Source organism: Gigantopelta aegis, chromosome 13 (assembly GCF_016097555.1).
Source record: "Gigantopelta aegis isolate Gae_Host chromosome 13, Gae_host_genome, whole genome shotgun sequence".
Taxonomy (NCBI): domain Eukaryota; kingdom Metazoa; phylum Mollusca; class Gastropoda; order Neomphalida; family Peltospiridae; genus Gigantopelta; species Gigantopelta aegis.
In genome coordinates this window covers 3,098,830-3,125,103 of record NC_054711.1, presented here as the reverse complement: position 1 = coordinate 3,125,103, position 26,274 = coordinate 3,098,830, and the positions used below count along the sequence as shown (strand labels likewise).

Sequence of the window (26,274 nt, the reverse complement as noted above, 5' to 3'; positions counted from 1 at the left end):
GATATAAATTAAGATTGATTATGGGTAATAAATAGAATATTAAACTTGCTACCATTTTGAATCATGTTTATGTCCCTCGCGAAATAATTTTCATTGTCACTCGCTAAAGCTGGTGTCAACTAAAAATGATTTCACTCAGGACATAAACATGATATGAAATGGAAGCTTGTTTAATATTTTATAATTCTTTTACCATGGCAACAGTGTCAACTTTTGTGTTTATCTCTGTTATGTTTATGGTTTTAGCTTCATTACTCACAAACTGTAAATCCTAGATAATTAAAACTTGGTACATAGTAGCATCTTTGAATGTTGATCTCAATGCATGTTACAGAATTAAAAAAAAAAAAAATTATTTTTCAGATTTAATTAAATGTTTGGTTTTTAGTTGATTGTTGTTTTTAAACTAGATTATTTCTGACTGTTACATCACAAATCATTTTCTTTATTCACCCAATCAGTTTATGGTAGGCAACACATTTAATTCCAGAGAATTCCTGTATTATTTTCAGACGTTCAGTCACAAGATTGGAGACAGTGCCACTGCTCTAAAAGATTTCCTACAGAAACCCATGGAACGACTCGTCGAGTACAAAATATTTCTAAAGGTGTGTTCATATCTCTAAATGTCTCTAAAGGTGTGTTCATATCTCTAAATGTCTCTAAAGGTGTGTTCAGATCTCTAAATATCTCTGAAGGTGTGTTCAGATCTCTAAATATCTCTGAAGGTGTGTTCAGATCTCTAAATATCTCTGAAGGTGTGTTCAGATCTCTAAATATCTCTGACGGTGTGTTCAGATCTCTAAATATCTCTGAAGGTGTGTTCAGATCTCTAAATATCTCTGAAGGTGTGTTCAGATCTCTAAATATCTCTAAAGGTGTGTTCAGATCTCTAAATATCTCTAAAGGTATGTTCAGATCTCTAAATATTTCTAAAGGTGTGTTCAGATCTCTAAATATCTATGAAGGTGTTCAGATCTCTAAATATCTCTAAAGGTGTGTTCAGATCTCTAAATATCTCTAAAGGTGTGTTCAGATCTCTAAATATCTCTAAAGGTGTGTTCAGATCTCTAAATATCTCTAAAGGTGTGTTCAGATCTCTAAATATCTCTAAAGGTGTGTTCAGATCTCTAGTATAATTATGTTCGGGGCCCAGTTTCACAAAGCATCATAAGCCTAGTGTTGCACGTAAACGTTAATCTTTGACTGAACCACAATTTTTATTACTACTATAGTACAACAAATATAGTTTGAAGTAAACATATTTCACTTACTTTTGTCATTAAAAAATGCTCCATCTTCCGTAATGATGTAATTTTCTGCGTAGAATAGATGTCAAACACGTGTAAATGAATGACCGGTATAACTGCTAGTTACAGACGTAAACGTACGATGTTTTATGAAATAGACCCCATTGCTTATCTGTAATAAAGTCATGTGTGTGAGGGATGGGGGATGGGGTTGTCACATGAATGACCGGTATAACTACTAGTTACAGACGTAAACGTACGATGTTTTATGAAATAGACCCCATTGCTTATCTGTAATAAAGTCATGTGTGTGAGGGATGGGGGATGGGGTTGTCACATGAATGACCGGTACAACTGCTAGTTACAGACGTAAACTTACGATGTTTTGTGAAATAGACCCCATTGCTTATCTGTAATAAAGTCATGTGTGTGAGGGATGGGGGATGGGGTTGTCACATGAATGACCGGTATAACTGCTAGTTACAGACGTAAACGTACGATGTTTTGTGAAATAGACCCCATTGCTTATCTGTAATAAAGTCATGTGTGTGAGGGATGGGGGATGGGGTTGTCACATGAATGACCGGTATAACTGCTAGTTACAGACGTAAACTTACGATGTTTTGTGAAATAGACCCCATTGCTTATCCGTAATAAAGTCATGTGTGTGAGGGATGGGGGATGGGGTTGTCACATGGATTGAAGGGTGGCAAATAATTGACCTAAACAAGTTCAATAGATAAAATCTTTACTGTCAGTATGTCCACTTTCGTGTGATACAAAATAACTATTTCTTTCTGTTCATTAAACACAACCTTGATATCTGAGATGCACAATTATACTTTCCGTAATGTGATCTTGATTTTTATGGACCACCTAAAAATATGGTAACAGCATCCCCCACCCCACACTGATTGTAAGGTACAAGTTTCTTTAATCTAAGTCGGCCTTAATGTTTGAAAATAATCATACGCGTTCAGTGATTGCTCAGTGTGTGCTATTAAAAACTTATTTTTGTTAATATGTGCTGCAGTCTATGAAGAATGTGATTTATCACTCACCTGATATTTTTTTTAAATGCGAAGGACTACCAAATAGCCACCACTGATTAAACAATGTGCTGGGGTGCCATTAAACAAACATTCCTTTCCTTTCCTAATAGCCACTGATTAAAACAATGTGCTGAGGTGACATTAAACAAACATTCCTTTCCTTTCCTAATAGCCACTGATTAAACAATGTGCTGGGGTGTCATTAAACAAACATTCCTTTCCTTTCCTAATAGCCACTGATTAAACAATGTGCTGGGGTGTCATTAAACAAACATTCCTTTCCTTTCCTAATAGCCACTGATTAAACAATGTGCTGGGGTGTCATTAAACAAACATTCCTTTCCTTTCCTAACAGCCACTGATTAAACAATGTGCTGGGGTGTCATTAAACAAACATTCCTTTCCTTTCCTAATAGCCACTGATTAAACAATGTGCTGAGGTGACATTAAACAAACATTCCTTTCCTTTCCTAATAGCCACTGATTAAACAATGTGCTGGGGTGTCATTAAACAAACATTCCTTGCCTAATAGCCACTGATTAAACAATATGCTGGGGTGTCATTAAACAAACATTCCTTTCCTTTCCTAATAGCCACTGATTAAACAATGTGCTGGGTGTCATTAAACAAACATTCCTTTCCTTTCCTAATAGCCACTGATTAAACAATGTGCTGGGTGTCATTAAACAAACATTCCTTTCCTTTCCCAACAGTCACTGATTAAACAATGTGCTGGGGTGTCATTAAACAAACATTCCTTTCCTTTGCTAATAGCCACTGATTAAACAATGTGTTGGGGTGTCATTAAACAAACATTCCTTTCCTTTCCTAATAGCCACTGATTAAACAATGTGCTGGGGTGTCATTAAACAAACATTCCTTTCCTTTCCTAATAGCCACTGATTAAACAATGTGCTGGGGTGTCATTAAACAAACATTCCTTTCCTAATAGCCACTGATTAAACAATGTGCTGGGGTGTCATTAAACAAACATTCCTTTCCTTTCCTAATAGCCACTGATTAAACAATGTGCTGGGGTGTCATTAAACAAACATTCCTTTCCTTTCACAATAGCCACTGATTACACAATGTGCTGGGGTGTCATTAAACAAACATTCCTTTCCTTTCCTAACAGCCACTGATTAAACAATGTGCTGGGGTGTCATTAAACAAACATTCCTTTCCTTTCCTAATAGCCACTGATTACACAATGTGCTGGGGTGTCATTAAACAAACATTCCTTTCCTTTCCTAATAGCCACTGATTACACAATATGCTAAGGTGTCAATAAATATACATTCCTTTCCTTTCCTAATAGCCACTGATTACACAATGTGCTGAGGTGTCATTAAACAAACATTCCTTTCCTTTCCTAACAGCCACTGATTAAACAATGTGCTGAGGTGTCACTAAACAAACATTCCTTTCCTTTCCTAATAGCCACTGATTAAACAATGTGCTGAGGTGTCACGAAACAAACATTCCTTTCCTTTCCTAACAGCCACTGATTAAACAATGTGCTGAGGTGTCACGAAACAAACATTCCTTTCCTTTCCTAATAGCCACTGATTAAACAATGTGCTGGGGTGTCATTAAACAAACATTCCTTTCTTCTGTTGAAGGATTTTCTCCGCTACACGTCGCGAGCTGGCGATAATTGTCAAGAAGCAGAGGCGGCGATTTCGATGCTGAACGAGGTGATAAAATTGATTAAACAGACTGAGTTGATACAACAGATAGAGGGACTGGCTCAAGACTGCGGTCCACTCACAAGAGATGTAAGTTGTAAATATGTTAAACAGACTGAGTTGATGCAACAGATAGAGGGACTGTGGTCCACTCACAAGAGATGTAAGTTGTAAATATGTTAAACAGACTGAGTTGATGCAACAGATAGAAAGACTGGCTCAAGACTGCGGTCCACTCACAAGAGATGTAAGTTGTAAATATGTTAAACAGACTGAGTTGATGCAACAGATAGAAAGACTGGCTGAAGACTGCAGACCACTCACAAGAGATGTAAGTTGTAAATATGTTAAACAGACTGAGTTGATGCAACAGATAGAAAGACTGGCTCAAGACTGCGGTCCACTCACAAGAGATGTAAGTTGTAAATATGTTAAACAGACTGAGTTGATGCAACAGATAGAAAGACTGGCTGAAGACTGCAGACCACTCACAAGAGATGTAAGTTGTAAATATGTTAAACAGACAGAGTTGATGCAACAGATAGAAAGACTGGCTCAAGACTGCGGTCCACTCACAAGAGATGTAAGTTGTAAATATGTTAAACAGACTGAGTTGATGCAACAGATAGAGGGACTGGCTCAAGACTGCGGTCCACTCACAAGAGATGTAAGTTGTAAATATGTTAAACAGACTGAGTTGATGCAACAGATAGAAAGACTGGCTCAAGACTGCGGTCCACTCACAAGAGATGTAAGTTGTAAATATGTTAAACAGACTGAGTTGATGCAACAGATAGAAAGACTGGCTCAAGACTGTGGTCCACTCACAAGAGATGTAAGTTGTAAATATGTTAAACAGACTGAGTTGATGCAACAGATAGAAAGACTGGCTCAAGACTGCGGTCCACTCACAAGAGATGTAAGTTGTAAATATGTTAAACAGACTGAGTTGATACAACAGATAGAAAGACTGGCTGAAGACTGCAGACCACTCACAAGAGATGTAAGTTGTAAATATGTTAAACAGACTGAGTTGATACAACAGATAGAAAGACTGGCTGAAGACAGAAGACCTGAGTTGATGCAACAGATAGAAAGACTGGCTCAAGACAAGAGATGTAAGTTGTAAATATGTTAAACAGACTGAGTTGATGCAACAGATAGAAAGACTGGCTGAAGACTGCAGACCACTCACAAGAGATGTAAGTTGTAAATATGTTAAACAGACTGAGTTGATACAACAGATAGAGGGACTGGCTCAAGACTGCGGTCCACTCACAAGAGATGTAAGTTGTAAATATGTTAAACAGACTGAGTTGATACAACAGATAGAAAGACTGGCTGAAGACTGCAGACCACTCACAAGAGATGTAAGTTGTAAATATGTTAAACAGACTGAGTTGATACAACAGATAGAAAGACAGGCTGAAGACAGCAGACCACTCACAAGAGATGTAAGTTGTAAATATGTTAAACAGACTGAGTTGATGCAACAGATAGAAAGACTGGCTGAAGACTGCAGACCACTCACAAGAGATGTAAGTTGTAAATATGTTAAACAGACTGAGTTGATACAACAGATAGAGGGACTATGGTCCACTCACAAGAGATGTAAGTTGTAAATATGTTAAACAGACTGAGTTGATGCAACAGATAGAGGGACTGGCTCAAGACTGCGGTCCACTCACAAGAGATGTAAGTTGTAAATATGTTAAACAGACTGAGTTGATACAACAGATAGAAAGACTGGCTAAAGACTGCAGACCACTCACAAGAGATGTAAGTTGTAAATATGTTAAACAGACTGAGTTGATGCAACAGATAGAGGGACTGTGGTCCACTCACAAGAGATGTAAGTTGTAAATATGTTAAACAGACTGAGTTGATGCAACAGATAGAGGGACTGGCTCAAGACTGCGGTCCACTCACAAGAGATGTAAGTTGTAAATATGTTAAACAGACTGAGTTGATGCAACAGATAGAAAGACTGGCTCAAGACTGTGGTCCACTCACAAGAGATGTAAGTTGTAAATATGTTAAACAGACTGAGTTAATACAACAGATAGAAAGACTGGCTGAAGACAGCAGACCACTCACAAGAGATGTAAGTTGTAAATATGTTAAACAGACTGAGTTGATACAACAGGTAGAAAGACTGGCTCAAGACTGTGGTCCACTCACAAGAGATGTAAGTTGTAAATATGTTAAACAGACTGAGTTAATACAACAGATAGAAAGACTGTGGTCCACTCACAAGAGATGTAAGTTGTAAATATGTTAAACAGACTGAGTTAATACAACCAATAGAGGGACTGTGGTCCACTCACAAGAGATGTAAGTTGTAAATATGTTAAACAGACTGAGTTGATACAACAGATAGAAAGACTGGCTCAAGACTGTGGTCCACTCACAAGAGATGTAAGTTGTAAATATGTTAAACAGACTGAGTTGATGCAACAGATAGAAAGACGGGCTCAAGACTGTGGTCCACTCACAAGAGATGTAAGTTGTAAATATGTTAAACAGACTGAGTTAATACAACAGATAGAAAGACTGGCTGAAGACAGCAGACCACTCACAAGAGATGTAAGTTGTAAATATGTTAAACAGACTGAGTTGATACAACAGATAGAAAGACGGGCTGAAGACAGCAGACCACTCACAAGAGATGTAAGTTGTCATCCATGTTTCAAGCATTTCCCAATTATGATGACCGATTAAAGTGAAGTAATAAATGTATACTAACAGCTTATGACGTTTGACACAGTCAGAATGCACAGTCTTATATAATTAAAAGTTGTATAATGTTTTATTTCTGTTTTCAGGATGACATGTTGATGTGGGATTGTGCTGACCCGGGGTCGGTGAGGGGCAAGGAACGACATTTGTTCCTCTTTGCTGACAAACTACTTCTGACCAAACGAAGGAAGCCAGATCTACCCACAGACATGCCGACCTTCATGTTCAAAACACTCATAGAAGTAAGTACATTATTATTTATAAAACTGGCCTGTCCCCTGGCACTAGTTAACATGTAAAAGGCTGATCTACCCACAGACATGCCGACCTTCATGTTCAAAACACTCATAGAAGTAAGTACATTATTATTTATATATCTAGCCTGTTCCCTGGCACTAGTTAACATGTAAATGGCTGATCTACCCACAGACATGCCGACCTTCATGTTCAAAACACTCATAGAAGTAAGTACATTATTATTTATAAAACTGGCCTGTCCCCTGGCACTAGTTAACATGTAAAAGGCTGATCTACCCACAGACATGCCGACCTTCATGTTCAAAACACTCATAGAAGTAAGTACATTATTATTTATATATCTAGCCTGTCTCCTGGCACTAGTTAACATGGAAATGGCTGATCTACCCACAGACATGCCGACCTTCATGTTCAAAACACTCATAGAAGTAAGTACATTATTATTTATAAAACTGGCCTGTCCCCTGGCACTAGTTAACATGTAAATGGCTGATCTACCCACAGACATGCCGACCTTCATGTTCAAAACACTCATAGAAGTAAGTACATTATTATTTATAAAACTGGCCTGTCTCCTGGCACTAGTTAACATGTAAAAGGCTGATCTACCCACAGACATGCCGACCTTCATGTTCAAAACACTCATAGAAGTAAGTACATTATTATTTATAAAACTGGCCTGTCCCCTGGCACTAGTTAAACATGGAAAAGGCTGATCTACCCACAGACATGCCGACCTTCATGTTCAAAACACTCATAGAAGTAAGTACATTATTATTTATAAAACTGGCCTGTCCTCTGGCACTAGTTAAACATGGAAAAGGCTGATCTACCCACAGACATGCCGACCTTCATGTTCAAAACACTCATAGAAGTAAGTACATTATTATTTATAAAACTGGCCTGTCCCCTGGCACTAGTTAAACATGGAAAAGGCTGATCTACCCACAGACATGCCGACCTTCATGTTCAAAACACTCATAGAAGTAAGTACATTATTATTTATAAAACTGGCCTGTCCCCTGGCACTAGTTAAACATGGAAAAGGCTGATCTACCCACAGACATGCCGACCTTCATGTTCAAAACACTCATAGAAGTAAGTACATTATTATTTATAAAACTGGCCTGTCCCCTGGCACTAGTTAAACATGGAAAAGGCTGATCTACCCACAGACATGCCGACCTTCATGTTCAAAACACTCATAGAAGTAAGTACATTATTATTTATAAAACTGGCCTGTCTCCTGGCACTAGTTAACATGGAAATGGCTGATCTACTCACATCAGAAACTAATTTTATAATTACAAGCAGTTCAAATAATATTGTTCAAAATGCACATACACAATTTTTTTTTCACCCTTAGTGTGACCACTGTGTCAAGTAGCCTTGTGCTTCAAACATGTATGGGGTACCTGTAAAAAAAAGTACTCAAATTGTGTGCGGTACTAGGGTAGTCATAGACGCTACCCATTATATCTGAAATGAGCAGCTTGACACCCCCATTTTTTTTTTTTTTATTCACTTTAATGATGAGGGGTGGTAGTATTTATATCAGTGGTGTTTTTGTCGATTGATACGCTGCAGGTAGGAGTTTTAGCCACATATGTTACTATTGTAGTCTATGGTATTTGATTTGGTAGTATGCAGCCTAAAGCACCTCCACCTGAGAGTGAACATTGTCAATGTATACTGATGGTTCACCATATTCTGGTGTAATCATCTTGGACCGACAAGGGAAGATATATTTGGTAATATGCAGCCTAAAGCCCCTCCACCTGAGTGTGAACATTGTCAATGTATACTGATGGTTCACCTTATTCTGGTGTAATCATCTTGGACCGACAAGGGAAGATATATTTGGTAGACAAAATGTGATTGAATCATTTCGATTCCACCCTGAACTTATCTTGAAGTTTTAACACGATACAACGAAACCTCTCAAGATCGGACCCTCTATAAACCGGACCCTCTATAAACCAGAATTCCATCAAAACCGGATGTTTTACAGAGTCCCTTTTTAAAAACCAAAACAGAACTTAACCTCTCTAAACTGGATCCCTCTTAAAATGAGATGTTTGTCTTGGTCACAAGGGTGTCCAGTTTAGAGGGTTTTCACTGTACTGATTTTTATTTGAAGTTTTAACATACAGGTGTATTATAAGTATGTATACTTACCTGTGATACTTATATCTTTGCACAGCTCTTTACACTGAGGGTTTTAAACTTGAATTTAGAATTTTTATTGTATTGATCTTTATCATCAATTAACTTTTATATTTACCATAGTGTGACACCCAATAGCCGATATATTTTTGTGCTGGGGTGTCGTTAAACCATTCATTCCTTCATTACTTCATTCCCTCATTTCTTCATTCATCCATCCATCCATCCATCCAATCATCCATCCATCCATCCATCCATCCATTCATCCATTCATTCTTTCTTTCATCCATTCATACATTCATACATTCATCCATTCATTCATTCTGTTGTACCAAGGCCAGTTGTTTGGGTTCCAGAAAACCAGATAATTTATTGTGCCTGGCCTGAACATCACCATGGATGTGACTGTCAGGACCGCTTAGCCAGCTGTGAGGAATCTGGTACCAGTTACAGAACACAATGTGCAGACTGTGTTAGGTAATAGTACAGTAACAGAAGACAATGTGCAGACTGTGTTATATAATAGTGCTGTTACAGCATCTCCCAGTCATACAGAAATCAGGTGTAGATCCGGAGGGGTGTGTGTGTCAGTCAGGAGTTTTGATCCCCCCTGTTTTCAAATTAAAAAAAACAACTTATTTAGAACTTCTTGTCCATAAGCACAAAATGTTTTTTTTTTCCCCTATTTGTTTTTTTCATGTATAAGTAATTTTGGAGACCCCCCCCCCCCCCCCCCCCCAAAAAATCTTGGATCTCTGCCTTGTACATACAGAATTAGATTGCAGGTAATAACAGCAAACCATGTGCACAGCTTGTACTGTGACTGTTACGTATGAAAGATTTAACACAGGTATATAAACCTCAAACACCATGATATGGGTTACTATGTAAGTCATATGTACACAGCTTGTACTGTTACTGTTACGTATGAAAGATTTAACACAGGTATATAAACCTCAAACACCATGATATGGGTTACTATGTAAGTCATATGTACACAGCTTGTACTGTTAGGTATGAAAGATTTAACACAGGTATATACACCTCAAACACCATGATATGGGTTACTATGTAAGTCATATGTACACAGCTTGTACTGTTACTGTTAGGTATGAAAGATTTAACACAGGTATATAAACCTCAAACACCATGATATGGGTTACTATGTAAGTCATATGTACACAGCTTGTACTGTTACTGTTACATATGAAAGATTTAACACAGGTATATAAACCTCAAACACCATGATATGGGTTACTATGTAAGTCATATGTACACAGCTTGTACTGTTACTGTTAGGTATGAAAGATTTAACACAGGTATATAAACCTCAAACGCCATGATATGGGTTACTATGTAAGTCATATGTACACAGCTTGTACTGTTACTGTTAGGTATGAAAGATTTAACACAGGTATATAAACCTCAAACACCATGATATGGGTTACAAGTAAGTCATACATGTATGTACACAGCTTGTACTGTTACTGTTACGTATGAAAGATTTAACACAGGTATATAAACCTCAAACACCATGATATGGGTTACTATGTAAGTCATATGTACACAGCTTGTACTGTTACTGTTAGGTATGAAAGATTTAACACAGGTATATAAACCTCAAACACCATGATATGGGTTACTATGTAAGTCATATGTACACAGCTTGTACTGTTACTGTTAGGTATGAAAGATTTAACACAGGTATATAAACCTCAAACGCCATGATATGGGTTACTATGTAAGTCATATGTACACAGCTTGTACTGTTACTGTTAGGTATGAAAGATTTAACACAGGTATATAAACCTCAAACACCATGATATGGGTTACTATGTAAGTCATATGTACACAGCTTGTACTGTTACTGTTAGGTATGAAAGATTTAACACAGGTATATAAACCTCAAACACCATGATATGGGTTACTATGTAAGTCATATGTACATAGCTTGTACCATCAAGGGGGCGGGATGTAACCCAGTGATGTGCAGCCGATTTGGGATCGATCCTCATCAGTGGGCCCATTGGGCTAGTTCTCGTTTCAGCCAGTGCACTACGACTGGCATATCAAGGACGTGGCAGGTTTACCTTTTTGCTAGGCCTTGAAAAGTAGGAAGGAAGGATGGAAGAAATATCTTATTTAATGACTCACCATACCTTTGTTTGACACCCAGTAGCTGAAGGGGGCTGGACGTAGCCTAGTGGTAAAGCGTTTTCTTGATGCACGGTCGGTTATGGATTCAACTGTATTTACCTTCGTTTGATGCCCAATAGCTGCTGGGATGTCATTAAATATTCATTCATTTGTTCATTCATTAAACCTCACTGTGGTAGCTAGCCCATACCAGTACCTACCAGCCTTTTAACCATCTGGAGAAACTTACTAATAACTGGTAACTCATTTATTATCCTCTCTACATATCTTTCCCAACTTACACAGTCGCACATAACACAGTCTTTGAGTTTGATATATATGTACTATGCAGTGTTGAGTATTGACGGTATCTAATAGCATAACCTGTGTACATATGACTTACACAGTAACACATATCATAAGTTTGTTTTGTTTAACGACAACACTGGAGCACATTGATTAATTAATCATTGGCTATTGGATGTCAAACATTTGGTCATCAGAGGAAACTTACTACATTTGTTCTAATACAGCACAGGATCTTTTATATGCACTTTCCCACAGACAGGAAAACACATACCACGGCCTTTGTCCAGTTGTGGTGCACTGGTTGGAATGAAAAAAAGCCTCAATCAGGTGAATGGATCCACCTAGGTGGTTCGATCCTGTGATGCAAGCACCTCAAGCGAGTACTCAACCGACTGAGCTAAATCCCGCCCCCATTTTGTTTAGCAACACCGCTAGAGCACGTTTGTTTATTAATCATTGACATTTGGATGTCAAACATTCGGTAATTTGGACATATAGTCTTAAAGAGCACCAATGGATATTTTATATGCACCATCCCACAGACAGGGTAGCACATACCACTGCCTTTGATATACCAGTGGTGATGAACTGGCTGAAATGAGACTGTCATTAATAAGACATGTCTTCCTTCCTACATATCAAAGCTTAGCAATGTCTTCCAGATGTGTTCATGGTCATTATCATGTCTGTAACGTGAAACACATTTCACATTACTCTTGGCCTTACTGTGTCTTAATTATGTCTTGCAGTAGGAGATAGGTATGTCAGTGATAACATGCTTCAGTTGTATCTGCAATTGGATGGGACCGTAGGAATCCACGACACTCGGCTGGAACAAAAGTTTCTACTATATCTTACATTCTCTGGTGTCGGCCATTTTGGATATTGTCATCTAGCTGTTGTGTGTCTGTTTTATTATTTTTTTTTAATGTCTTAATTCTGGTAATCGGGTATCTAGACGCTCTTACGGGACGAAAAGAAGAAGGAGTGTTATATTTCTTTTGTGATGTGGTTTTTCTGGCTGGATTAGTTGTGGTTTTGTTATTGTTTTGAAGGTAATGGTTGAAGAAAAATAAAATAATGTTTTAAGAGCTGATATATATACAGTGAAACCTCTCAAAACCAGTCCCTCTATAAACTGGAATTCGCTCAAAACCAGACGTGTTTCATGGGCCCTTTTTAAATATCTGTGCGGAAGAGAACCTCTCTAAACCAGATACCTCTTAAAACTGGACTTTTTATTTGGTCCCCAGGGTGTTCCGTTTAGTGGAGTTTCACTGTATATATGTTACAAAAATGTACAGGTTTATGTATGAAATATAAATATAAATATTACAATGTTTTCATATTTATGTATTGGAAATACACTGCATAAGGAGATATTATATTTTTTCTCCAGTTTTTTATTTTATTTTATTTTATTGTGTTTAATGGTAATTCTGCAGAAATAAAAAAAAAACTTTTATTTTTTTTTTTTTTTTTTTTTTTATAAAATGTGGAAATGTAGTGCATGATTATTATATATAAATTAATTACAATTGAGAAATGCTAATTAAAACATGTTTTATTATTACTGTGTTGAAGGTTATGGCTAAATGATAGAGCTTTAAGTATTGATACATGCAAACCTGTGTTAACTGCCACTTTGACAAGTCTGAAAACGTGGTGTGCTATGAGACAGGTGGCTGTTTAACACAAGACCGGCCTCAGTGGCATCGTGGTTAGGCTATCGATCTACAGGCTGGTAGGTACTGGGTTCGGATCCCAGTCGAGGCATGGGATTTTTAATCCAGATACCGACTCCAAACCCTGAGTGAGTGCTCCGCAAGGCTCAATGGGTAGGTGTAAACCACTTGCACTGACCAGTGATCCATAACTGGTTCAACAAAGGCCATGGTTTGTGCTATCCTGCCTGTGGGAAGCGCAAATAAAAGATCCCTTGCTGCTAATCGGAAAGAGTAGGCCATGTAGTGGCGACAGCGGGTTTCCTCTCAAAATCTGTGTGGTCCTTAACCATATGTCTGACGTCATATAACCGTAAATAAAATGTGTTGAGTGCGTCGTTAAATAAAACATGTCTTTCTTTGTTTAACACAAATTAAATTACTCAGTATTAAATAATTTATAGCATAGCAAGGTGTTCTTTTGAGGCCGGTATCTGTTTAATACAGATCAGTTTTCTACAATATTAGATCATTTGAGAGAATAGTGGGATGTTCTCTTAAGACAAGTGGCTGTTTAAAAGATAAATTTGTACTAGTAAATTACTCAGTATTAAATAATTTATAGCATAGCAAGGTGTTCTTTTGAGGCCGGTATCTGTTTAATACAGATCAGTTTTCTACAATATTAGATCATTTGAGAGAATAGTGGGATGTTTTCTTAAGACAAGTGGCTGTTTAAAAGATAAATTTGTTTAGTTTAACGACACCACGAGAGAACATTGATTAATTAATCATCAACTATTGGATGTCAAACATTTGGTAATTGTGACTCGTAGTCATCAGAGGAAACCCGCTACATTTTTGCTAATGCAGCAAGGAATCTTTTATATGCACTTGGCCACAGACAGGAAAGTTGTGGTGCACTGGTTGGATTGAGAAAAAAAAACCAATCAGTTGAATGGATTCACTGAGGTGGTTTGATCCTGTGTCGCGAGCACCTCAGGCGAGCACTCAACCGACTGAGATAAATCCCACCCTTTGTACTATTATGTTATTAAATGTTTTTTTTTGTTTTTTATATTGGCCATGTTATATAGTTATGAGGGCAGTTGTATTGGCCCTCCAGTAGTTATATTGACCCGAAGTACATGTATTATTTTCCATTTTAACTTCCAAAAGACTGGTGATCTACTACTAATGTGTGCTGCATTATTATAAAAACAGCGGCAGACATGTAGATCATGTGAAGGCAACTGGTGATAATGGTGATAGCATGTAGCACAGTGGTGATAGCATGGTATGGTGATAGCATGTAGCACAGTGGTAAAGCACTCGCTTGATGCGCAATCTTTTGGAATCATTCCCTGTCGGTGGGCCCATTGAGCAAATTCTTGTTCCAGCCAGTGCACCATGAATGGTATATCAAAGGCCATGGTGTGTGCTATCCTGTCTGTAGGATGGTATATATAAAAGATATCTTGCTACTAATGGAAAAAAAAGTAGCAGATTTCCTCTCTAAGGCTCTGTCAAAATTACCAAATGCTTGACATTCAAAAACTGATGATTAGTAAATCAATGTACATGTACTCTAGTGGTGTCGTTAAACAAAACAAACGTTAACTTTTTAACTTTATTGTGGTGATATAGCACCTTTAAAAATAACAGCTGTTAATAAGAGACTTTTGACCTCCTGTAAGTTCAGTAAAACTATTTAAATCAGCAAATCTTTTTAAAATATTTTTATATGGCTCAGCTTGATATGGGTTTTTGTATTTTGGTGAGATATGCAACAGTTTCTTAGGTAAGTTACATTTTAATAGCTATTGGAAACAGTCATTAAATGTCCTTGTTGAAAAGTTATAAATATATTGTAGTGGGGAAACAATGTGATAAAGAACAGTGTTTGTTTTTCAGTGGGTAAAACAAGCTCAGTTTGAAGTGATTTTTTGTATTGGGGTGAGATTGGTGATAAGTGTTTATTTATAGTGGGATAAGTCAGATATGAAGTACAATGAACTTCAGTGTAGTTGAAGCTGAACTATCTTAAATATTTTTGTTATTAAACTATTAGAATTGTTTATCCACAGGGTTGGATCCAGGAAATATTTTTCGGGGGGTAGGGGGTGAAGGGTCGACTAACAAGAAAAGGGAACATGAATCAACTTGTCAAAAGGGTATGATATCCCGATGAAAAATAAAATTAAAAGAAGAAAGAGGCACTTGACTATTTTTAGGGGTGTGGGTCCCCTAGTCCCCCAATTGGATCTGCCTCTGATCCATATTATTTTTCTTCCCATGATGTCATTCTTTGAAAACAAATTAATTCACATAATTTCCATAGGTTGGTTATATTACAGGAAACTATTTTTTTTATATAGGTGACCTTACACTAGGTAATTTTTAAACCTTTATTTTCAGCTACAAAACATTCAGATCAATGAAACGGTGAGTGATGACGAACGCAGGTTTGAACTCTGGTATGCTGAGCCGACGTCGGAGAAACTAACTTTCCAGGCAAGAAACATCTATGCTAAACAGGCGTGGGTCAAGGACATCCGCGAGGCACTCAACAAACTTGGTATGTAGTCTGTTTTTGAAATATACGTTAGTGTTGTAAAATGTATTGTCTAATGTTTTAAATTTCATTGATTTTGTTATATACTTCTTCTTGTTGTTCGACATGTCCTCAGACATGACCCCAGTGGCTCGAACAAAAGCTGCTGTATTCCGTAGGTTCTCCAAGGGGCCAAAGAGTTTCTCCTTCAGGGGTTCATCTGAAGGCCATACTGCTTTTCTCTAGTTCTGGTAGGTGGGACAAAGGTTGCATGAAATGTTCCACAGTCATGGGCGCTGTACCACACTGACATGCAACCTGTTAATATTCATCAAACAGAAACAAGGTTTCAAACATACTATTGAGTATTAGCAACATAAAAAATTTATATTAAAAAACTATCAACATCTAGCACTTTATTCATTCAAGTCAGTTTGTAAAAAGGTGGTTGGTGTATTTTATTTAAACAATAAACAAGAATGAACTTGTATTGTCTAATGTTTTAAAATATCCTTTCAGGAATTGTCGACACTGACATTAAGTTGACTGATATGCCAGCGGAGAAAAGTAAGACCCCTTCCCCAGTGTCTGTTCTCAAGAAGAAACCCGTACAGAATGGAGGGACAGATTCGGAGCTCTCTGGCGAAATTACAGACTCAGAATCAGACAGAAAAACAGATGGTATGTTTTGTTTTTAATGACTTGAAGTTTTTCATATATATTTTTTATTGTATTTAATGTTTTTGGGGTGGGATCTAGTTCAGTTGTTAAAAAGTGTTATTTTCAATATTTTACGCTACATGTCTGTCAGTTTTGAAAATTAAACATATTCTAGTACAGGTATTGAATTTGGAGATTTGGGTTCTTTAAAGTTTCGATCTGTTTGGACATCATAGGTTATTCCCGTGGACCCTTCATATATTTATATTAGTGTTATTATTATTCTATGGAAGGAAATGTTTTATTTAACGATGCACTCAACACATTTTATTTACGGTTATATGGCGTCGGACATATGGTTAAGGACCACACAGGTATTGAGAGATGAAACCTGCTGTCACCATTTCATGGACTACTCTTTTCGATTAGCAGCAAGGGATCTTTTATATGCACCATCCCATAGACAGGATAGCACATACCACAGCCTTTGTTGTTCTATGGAGACTACTCTAGTGGTGTCGTAGACTGTTATTTATAGTTCTATGTGTGTTATTTCCAGACTACATGTCTATCAGTTCTATGGAGACTGTGCTCTAGTGGTGTCGTAGACTGTTATTTATAGTTCTATGTGTGTTATTTCCAGACTACATGTCTATCAGTTCTATGGAGACTGTGCTCTAGTGGTGTCGTTGACTGTTATTTATAGTTCTATGTGTGTTATTTCCAGACTACATGTCTATCAGTTCTATGGAGACTGTGCTCTAGTGGTGTCGTAGACTGTTATTTATAGTTCTATGTGTGTTATTTCCAGACTACATGTCCATCAGTTCTGTGGAGACGGAACTCTCATACCACACCGCCCAGGAGTTTGAGGACGGATCATCTCGTCCTGTGTTTCGACGCCGACCCCGTAAAACAGTGTGTACAGGTCAGTACGAAAAGAGTAACATGTGTGATTAAAGCATGCTTGGCTGGGCATACAGCTCAGATTTCCAAGGATCACCTTTAAGGTTGTTTTATGAGATTGTCCAAAGGCAGCCAAGATCTCATATTCAGGTTGCTGGTAAAAGATTTTTGTTTCTTTTAATACCACTGCACCTTTTCCTTTCTTTCCTTTGAATTCCATCTCATTCCTTCCCGATTTGGCAACTCCTCATATCTTTGAACTTCTTTTGTTGTCCACCTCCACATCCCAGTCCTTGTCTCTCCAACCTCGACAGGTGCTTGTCTCTTATGGCTATCTGTGTGCCACACACCTGCCATTTCCCATCAGCTTTTAGCTGTGGGTTTAGTCTGACCACTTCGGGGAGTGTTCAGTAGTTACTTCTGGCATTGTTAAGAGGCACTTGTAACCACCTACTATGCACCCCTACTACCGGCAGTCGTTAGTTAGTGCCATGGGTCAGAGCTGGTAAAAGAAATTAGGTTACTCCTATTTGTTTTTCAATTGAAAAACAAAGAGGTAATAGCCATAGTGTGTATACATTGAAACTCCTGAAAAACAGACCTTCTGTAAACCAAAATGTCCTCAAAACTGGATGTTATTCACAATCCCATTTTAAACATCATTGTGGTACCTTACCTCTCTGAAGTGGACACCTTTAAAAGTAGACTCTTTACTTGGTTCCCAATGATTGACCCCGATTGGTGGGCTATTTCGATCCCCGTCGGTGGACCCATTGGGCTATTTCTCACTCCAGCTAGTGCAACATGACCAGTATGTCAACGCCTATCCAGTGTTTGTCCTGAGGGTTGGAATTACCTTATCTATACCTCACAATGGTGATTGATTCTTTTTCTCGCCAATTTAATTACAGTACAAAACATTAATTTTGTAAGCTATGTACAGTTTGTTTATTGTTGAACAATTCGTAAACATTTCACCTACAAATATAGTCAAATATAGTCCAACTTATGTAATGACATAAAAATGCAACAACTTAAAGGTAGGGTCAACTCAAACAAGAGCCTTATGTGTTGGAAAGATGCATACCTGGACCACCAACACATACTGACACTTTAAGAAATGAAAAACGCGTAATTTTAGAGTTATTAAAAACCATGATTATTCCTGCTAACTGGGGGCAGCCATTTTTTTTCGTTTTTGTGACGTCCGGTGGGATAGCTTGGGGCGAAGTGACATCAGCTCCTGACCATCTCTTGTATGTACAGTGTAAACAAAAGCAGTAATTTTCGACAAGGCACTTCTCTTTGATCAACCTGACTTGTAAAACAGCATAAATGATTTAATAATATAATAAACTATTTAACTAAATATATTTCAAGTTGCATTAATGGAACAAAATGGGGTTATAGTATTTTTCTCTGTTAAATAATTCAAAGGAAAAATGTTCACTATTAGGCCTATTGATATGCAACGTTGGAGCAAAAACGACAACCCACGATACCCAAGTGATAATTTTCTTTTCTTTGGGACTACATAATTGGTCAGTTCTGTGGTTTTAGATGGAATGGTCTACTTAATCAATAGTTTTACAGAACTATTTACAGTAATAAACCATGTCCATTACAATTTTAGGGGCGACAGGTAATATTCCACAATACCGGTATATATTTTTGTGTCTAGACAGCGTCAATTAATTGGCTTGTCTGGTTACCAATCAAATACACACCTGCCAATCAGGAATAGCAGGTAGAAGCAACTAACAGAATAGACCAATCAAATGTATTGAAAAATAATATATATAGTGCTGGATATACTTATTGCTGGCTTACTGGGGTGTGTATTATTACAGAACATTGCAATGTACGACTATTTATCATCCTGCAAAAACCAGGTAGATTGTGTTTCTCTAGTTCTAAGGCTCATTCCTGACGTGACGCGTTAAGTATTACGTAACCACCAGCTCGCCAGAGGGCATACTCACTGAGATGGTACAAAATGGCTGCGCCGTTATATATAATAGTCGTCACATTTAACCGTTTTATTAATTAACTATACGATTATACGTGTTGATATTAAGCAATAATGTGCATTATATATCGTTGAATATGCATACCAGGCCAAATGCCTTAATTGTCCTCTCCTTTAACAATAAGGCAGATTTATCTAACTCTAGGGTCCGACAGATTTTTCTAGCACTGTGCAAAAGCTGGATAAGTGGGCAAGAAAAGGTGCTCTGTGATTTATTGGTTGTCCATCAGACAATTCAAGTCACTGGTGTCTGATTTAGATTGGTTTCACTGTACTGTGTACAATATCCAGATTGTCCCACAGACAATTCAAGTCACTGGTGTCTGATTTAGATTGGTTTCACTGTACTGTGTACAATATCCAGATTGTCCCACAGACAATTCAAGTCACTGGTGTCTGATTTAGATTGGTTTCACTGTACTGTGTACAATATCCAGATTGTCCCACAGACAATTCAAGTCACTGGTGTCTGATTTAGATTGGTTTCACTGTACTGTGTACAATATCCAGATTGTCCCACAGACAATTCAAGTCACTGGTGTCTGATTTAGATTGGTTTCACTGTAATGTGTACATATCCAGATTGTCCCACAGACAATTCAAGTCACTGGTGTCTGATTTAGATTGGTTTCACTGTACTGTGTACAATATCCAGATTGTCCCACAGACAATTCAAAGTCATAAAATCAAGTGATTGGAGAACCATTAGAAGGGACCATGGCTATCTGGGATGACTGTCCAGGATAAACGTTAATTGAGGGAGGGAGGAAATGTTTTCTTTAATGACGCACTGAACACATTTTATTTACGGTTATATGGCATCAGACACCCTTGCCCCCACCCCTTTGCATTTAATGATTATGTTTTTATTTTTTTTATCCCAGTTGACCTGATCATTTCTTCCTGATCTGGCAACTCCTCCTATCTTTCAACTTCTTTCACTGTCCATCTCCACATCCCAGGCCTTGTCTCTTGTGGTCATCTGTGTCACACTTTTGCCATTTCCTCATCAGCTTTCAGCTGTGGCTTAGTCTAACCACTTCAGGTTTGCCTAAATTAATAATATCACAGATGAATGGATAACCATTAAAATGGACCATTGTTTTGTGGGCTGTCTGTTTAGGATAAAAGTTAATGATTAGATAAAACATTCTATAATTTTCCATTAGGTCAGGTCAGGTCAGGTCAGGTCAGGTCAGGTCATAGTGTTTAACGTGCACATTCAGAGCAAGCTGTTGCAGTGCACGCCTGTCATGGGCGCAGGTGTCGACTTCCACCGGCTCCTCTGTCCAGGACAGGAATGTTTCCATTAGTAACGAGGGATCTTTTTTATGCACTTACCTACATGACAGGTGTCGACTTCCACCGGCTCAGTCCACATACCATAGAACCTTTTTTATGCAGTTACCTATGGGGCACTGGTTGGGAAGGTTAAAAAACACAATCAGAGAATGGATCCACTGAGGGGGTTTGATCCTAGATCCCACCCCCAATGACTAGCATTGTCACCTGTCAGATTATATATAGTGGGTTCCGCGTAATTGCATAGTCTCCTGCCGCCTAGAACAACATCGGTACTACAGCCATGTGATCAGGGAATAATCCGAAATTTGAAGGGCCGCTACAGACGGCATGTAGTAAAGAAAATCATCGACGACATCGACTGAGACACCGATATAACAGCCAATGAACTTGTAAAAAAACTGACGATTCTTGACGCCATACACCTACTGGCAAGATCCTGGAAAGCGGTGACAGAAACTACCATCAGAAACTGTTACAGGAAAGGGTGATTCACCACACCCAAAACGACAACTAGTGATGAACATGAAGAGATTACCCCTCCACCTGGAATGACCGATGAGGAATTCACAGAGTATGTGAACAAAGATGAACAGCTTAAATGCTACCCTACGCCTACAGATGAGGAAATATGCAGCAAGTTTCGTCCTCCACAACAGGAAACAGCTAGTGACGACAGTGACAACGGCGTTTTACCAGTGACAGCGAGTGAAGCAAGGAGTGCTTTATCCACACTGCGAAGATACTTTGGTGAAAGTAACTGTGATCACTTTGAGTTATTGTATAAACTTGAAGACGAGTGTGAAGCTACCACTGCTAATAACCGCCGGCAGACCAAAATCACAGAACACATTAACTGGATTCCGTGAAGTTAATGACTACACAAAAGTGAACATTACAGATGTGAAACCTGACATTATAATTTAGTTATATTTACTGTTTGTTCTAATTTAATATTAATGAATTGGCTAAATGCAAAAGAAAATGTTTGTTTTATTTATGTTTAACCATGTGTCTGAAGTTATTAGTGCTTTATTAAATTGAACACATTTAAAATCAGTTGTTTTCGTTATTTATTTTTTGTCGTTAACTTGAATGGGACATTATATTATATTATATTTTTTTATTTTTTTTTATTTTTTTTATTTAAAATGTCTAGCCTATACCATAATTATGAATTTAGTGTCACAAAAATTATTAGCTGGTCTTCATTTTGTTGAAACAGAAATGTTCTCGTGTAAGAGTTGTCTATTTTTGCGACCGACGTTTATATCACCAAGAAGGGAAAGTATATTTATGGTTTAGTTGGGTCTTCAATGTTTCCATCGTTTATCGTAACAATTGTATGAAGGAAAAACGACAAACAGTCATACAGATAACATATTCCTTTATTTAGAGACAAATTAAGTTACTTTTGTTCAGGTAATACTTTGTTAGGCCATTAAATAGGTCACTGGTCCGTGACAATATGAGCGTAATCTTGCAAAATAGCCCGGTCAAATGTACACTGTTTACACTACTTCGTTCCGGGGCAATGGATACCAGTTTAGTATTAAACGGAACGAAGTGGTGTAGCCAGTGTATACATACATGACCGGGCTATTTTACTAGATTTCCGTAATGTGCAAAAAAAAATATGTAACGTTTAAGCAGAGTGTAATGTGCAAAGACAAAAAGAAAAAAAAGTGGAACGTTTAAGCAGAGCGTAATCTTGCAAAATAGCCTGGCCAAATGTACACTATTTACACTACTTCGTTCCGATGCAACGGATAACAGTTTAGTATTAAACGGAACGAAGATGTGTAGCCAGTGTATACATACGTGATAGGGCTATTTTACGAGATTGCCGTAATGTGCAGTATCAACTGAGGAAACCAGTTACAGCCTTTCGCATAAATGACTAGATCGGATAATTGACTAATAGTCTATTTGCACGGAGACTATGCAATTACGTGGAACCCACTGTATATCAAACCTGTACAAGCAGAACCATAGAAACTAATTAGTGTTTTGTCTGTTAAAATACTCTACCTAAGCTGAGCAATTAATTGTCTTCTCTGCTAAAATACACTATAAAGACTGAGTAATTACTTCTATTGAAATTATTATACATGAAGTTGACTGATTCATTACTTTATTGCTTTTTAAGTAGTTGTTCTGTTGAGAAACAAACTATATAGACCAAGTAATTAGTTCTGTATATATATTGAAATACATGATCATATATATACTTCTAAGCTTAGTAACTTGTTTAACGTGTCCATATACCACTAGGGTTTCGAACACGCCTATCCCGAGTCCGGCCTCCGGTAGGATTGGGAGTCTGACTCGGGGCATACTTCTACTACTTTGTACATGAAGGGCGGAATGTAGCCCAGTAGCCCAGATGCGTGGTCGGTGTGGGATCGATCCCTGTCAGTGGGCCCATTGGGCTATTTCTCGTTCCAGCCAGTGCACCACGGCTGGTATATCAAAGGCTGTGGTATGTGCTACCCTGTCTGTGGGATGGTGCATATAAAAGATCCCTTGCTGCTTATCAAAAAGAGTAGCCCCGTGGCGACAGCGGGTTTCCTCCCTCAATATCTGTGTGGTCCATAACCATATGTCTGATGCCATATAACCATAAATAAAATGTGTTGAGTGCGTCGTTAAATAAAACCTTTCCTTCCTTGTACATGAAATGAATTATAGACTGTGTTAAACCCTTTTGGAAGGCGGGGGTGGGGGTTGAAATACATTGTACATGTATGCATAAGCTGAGCAATATTAAAATGCTCTATATATAGACTGAGTAATTAGTTTTTCTGTTGAATTACATATTTAATTTTGGTATCATTTCACTCTTAAGTTGAAGAACACTTAAAACTGAAATTTTGTATTAGTTCTGTTGAAATGTTAAGTATTTTACAATCTAATTAAAATCAGCTCCACTATTACATGTGGATCTAACACCAGCCAGTTGGAGCTCATGTCCACCAAACAAAACCTTACTTGCAGAATCCTGCCAGTGATTTAAAAATAATTTGAAAACACTTTCCGAATTATCCTGAGGGTATACGACATGTTTCGTGTGAATTACGAATGCTTTAAAACATGTTTTATTTTATAAAATAAATAATTTGTAATGAAAAACTGAAGACTGATTTAGTTTGGGGTTTTTTTATAAATAAATAAATAATTTTTAATGTAAAATTGAAGACTGATAACCCACCCTGTACGTATTGGTATGGTTCGCTGTATGCTCCCAAATAACGTTTATAAAAGGCAAAGTGTGATTGGTCAATATTTAAATTATTATTTACAGATGAAATGTTACCTGGACATTGGGGACTACGCAGTGTTGTTAGCAATCCAATTAAAATTAGTTCTACTGGTCTAAATAAGGCATTCGTAATTCACATGAAACATATTGTATACCCTTAGGATAATTCGGAATGTTTTCAAATTATTTTTAAATCACTAGCAGGGTTCTGCAAGTAAGGTTTTGATTGGTGGACATAAGCTCCAACTGGCTGGTGTTAGATCCACATGTAATAGTGGAGCTAATTTTAATTAGATTGAGTATTTTAAGTTTGTTATATGTTGAAATACACTATGAAAACTGAGTAATTAGGTGTCAGCATACACTATAAAGACTGAGTAATTAGGTGTGTGCTAAAATAGATTTCTTTAAAACATGAAATCATTAGTTATCAGTCTAAGAATAAATCTGTTGGGGAGTCAGGGTGAACAAACATTGTGGATTATAGCGTATTCCAGAAAACAGCTCTGTTTTAAAGAGCTGCGTAAAAGAAGGAATGCTGTATTTAACAAAGCATTCAACACATTAAAAGGGGCGGGATGTAGCCCAGTGGTAAAGCACATGCCTGATGCGTGGTCGGTCTAGGATTGGTGGGCCTTTTGGGCTATTTCTTGTTCCAACCAGTGCACCACGACTGGTATATGAAAGACCATGGTATGTGCTATCCTATCTGTGGGATGGTGCATTAAAAAAATTCCTTACTACTAATGGAAAAATGTAGCAGGTTTCATCTCTATGACTGTGTCAAAATTACTATATGTTTGACATCCAACAGTCGATGATTAATAAATCAATGTGCTCTAGTGATGTCATTAAAAAAACCCAACCATTTGTCAACACATAATGACAGTTATATGGTGTTGGACATATGGTTGTGGACCACACAGATAGTGAGCTACTCTTTCCTATTAGCAGCAAGGGATCTTTTATCTACAGCATCCCACTGACAGGATAGCATATACCACGGCCTTTGTTACACCAGTTATGGAGCACTGGCTGGAATGGAAATAGGGATCCCAGACCGACCGTGCATCTCTTGTTACTCTGTAAATTACTGAATGTGAAAACTGGTCTCTCGTGTAAAAAGGGATGAAGTTAAACTTTCTGAACCCATTTTGGTTACAATGTCAAACATTAATGTGTGTAAAAAAAACCACCCCCCCCCCCCCCCCCCCCCCCCCCGTTTCCTTCGAGCCTGCACTTTCCTTTCTTGTTTGTTATTTTCATACTTATATCCAATTAAGGTTCAAACACATTGTGTTGGGCACATACTTTAATCTATACTACTCAAAAGGATTTAAGGGTCAAAAATTTATAACCAAATAAGTTTCAGAGTGTATTAGATTGATGATGTAAACTACACCAAATTTTTTATTTATTGTTCCATATTTACAAAAAACCACAAATAAACGTCACTGTATACAAGAAAGTCACATGACATGCTGTCAAAGTTGAAGGTTGTCAAACATGGATTTTACACATTAGAACATTCGTTTAATAGTGTGTGAATCCACCCCTGGCGCGAATACACTCGACACATCGTTGCCTCATGCTGTTGATCAGACGTCTGAAGAACTCTTGGGGAATGGCCTGCCACTCTGCCATAAGAAGTTGACCCAGATCATGAAGGTTGGCCGGAGGGGCATGGTTATCCCGAACTCTCCTGCCTAATTCGTCCCAGGCGTTCTCTATTGGGGCCAAGTCAGGTGAATATGCTGGCCAATCCATCCTGGCGATACCTTGTTGTCTGAGAAAGTCTGTTACCACCCTGGCGCGGTGGGGTCTGACATTGTCATCCTGCAGAACTGCCCCACCGCCAGTCTGCTGAAGGCCTGGGAGAACCAACGGCCGGATAATCTCATTCAGATAGCGAATTCCATTCAGATTGCCATCCACCACATAGAGGGGGGTCCTGTGGTGGATAGAGATGCCGCCCCACACCATGACGCTGCCACCACCGAACCGGTGACGTTGTCTAACGTTAACGTCAGCGAAGCGCTCCCCAGGACGTCTGTAGACACGAACCCGACCGTCGTTGAACTGGAGACTAAACCTGGACTCATCAGTGAACATCACTCAACCCCACTGAACACGTTGCCACCGCAGATGAAGCGTGCACCAGTGACGTCTGGCCGTTCTGTGACGTGGTAGGAGTGGTGGTCGAACAGCCTGGCGATGGCAGCGTAGATTATTGGCTCTCAGACGATTGCGTATGGTTTGATCAGACACTCGAGTTCCAGTCGCAGTCCGCAGATTGTC

The 26,274-nt window shown here is 38.1% G+C and overlaps 1 protein-coding gene across 1 annotated transcript in view; it reads left to right on the top strand.

The window, feature by feature from the left end:
• Positions 1-26,274, top strand: part of LOC121387611 (titin-like) — a 132,150-nt gene that overhangs the window by 62,849 nt on the left and 43,027 nt on the right. The window contains exons 17-26 of the mRNA XM_041518770.1: positions 513-608; positions 3,926-4,081; positions 4,179-4,994; positions 5,386-5,529; positions 5,868-6,011; positions 6,350-6,493; positions 6,817-6,972; positions 15,682-15,841; positions 16,337-16,498; positions 17,289-17,405. Coding sequence (XP_041374704.1) covers positions 513-608; positions 3,926-4,081; positions 4,179-4,994; positions 5,386-5,529; positions 5,868-6,011; positions 6,350-6,493; positions 6,817-6,972; positions 15,682-15,841; positions 16,337-16,498; positions 17,289-17,405 — 2,095 coding nt within the window. The remainder of the gene's footprint in view (positions 1-512; positions 609-3,925; positions 4,082-4,178; positions 4,995-5,385; positions 5,530-5,867; positions 6,012-6,349; positions 6,494-6,816; positions 6,973-15,681; positions 15,842-16,336; positions 16,499-17,288; positions 17,406-26,274) is intronic.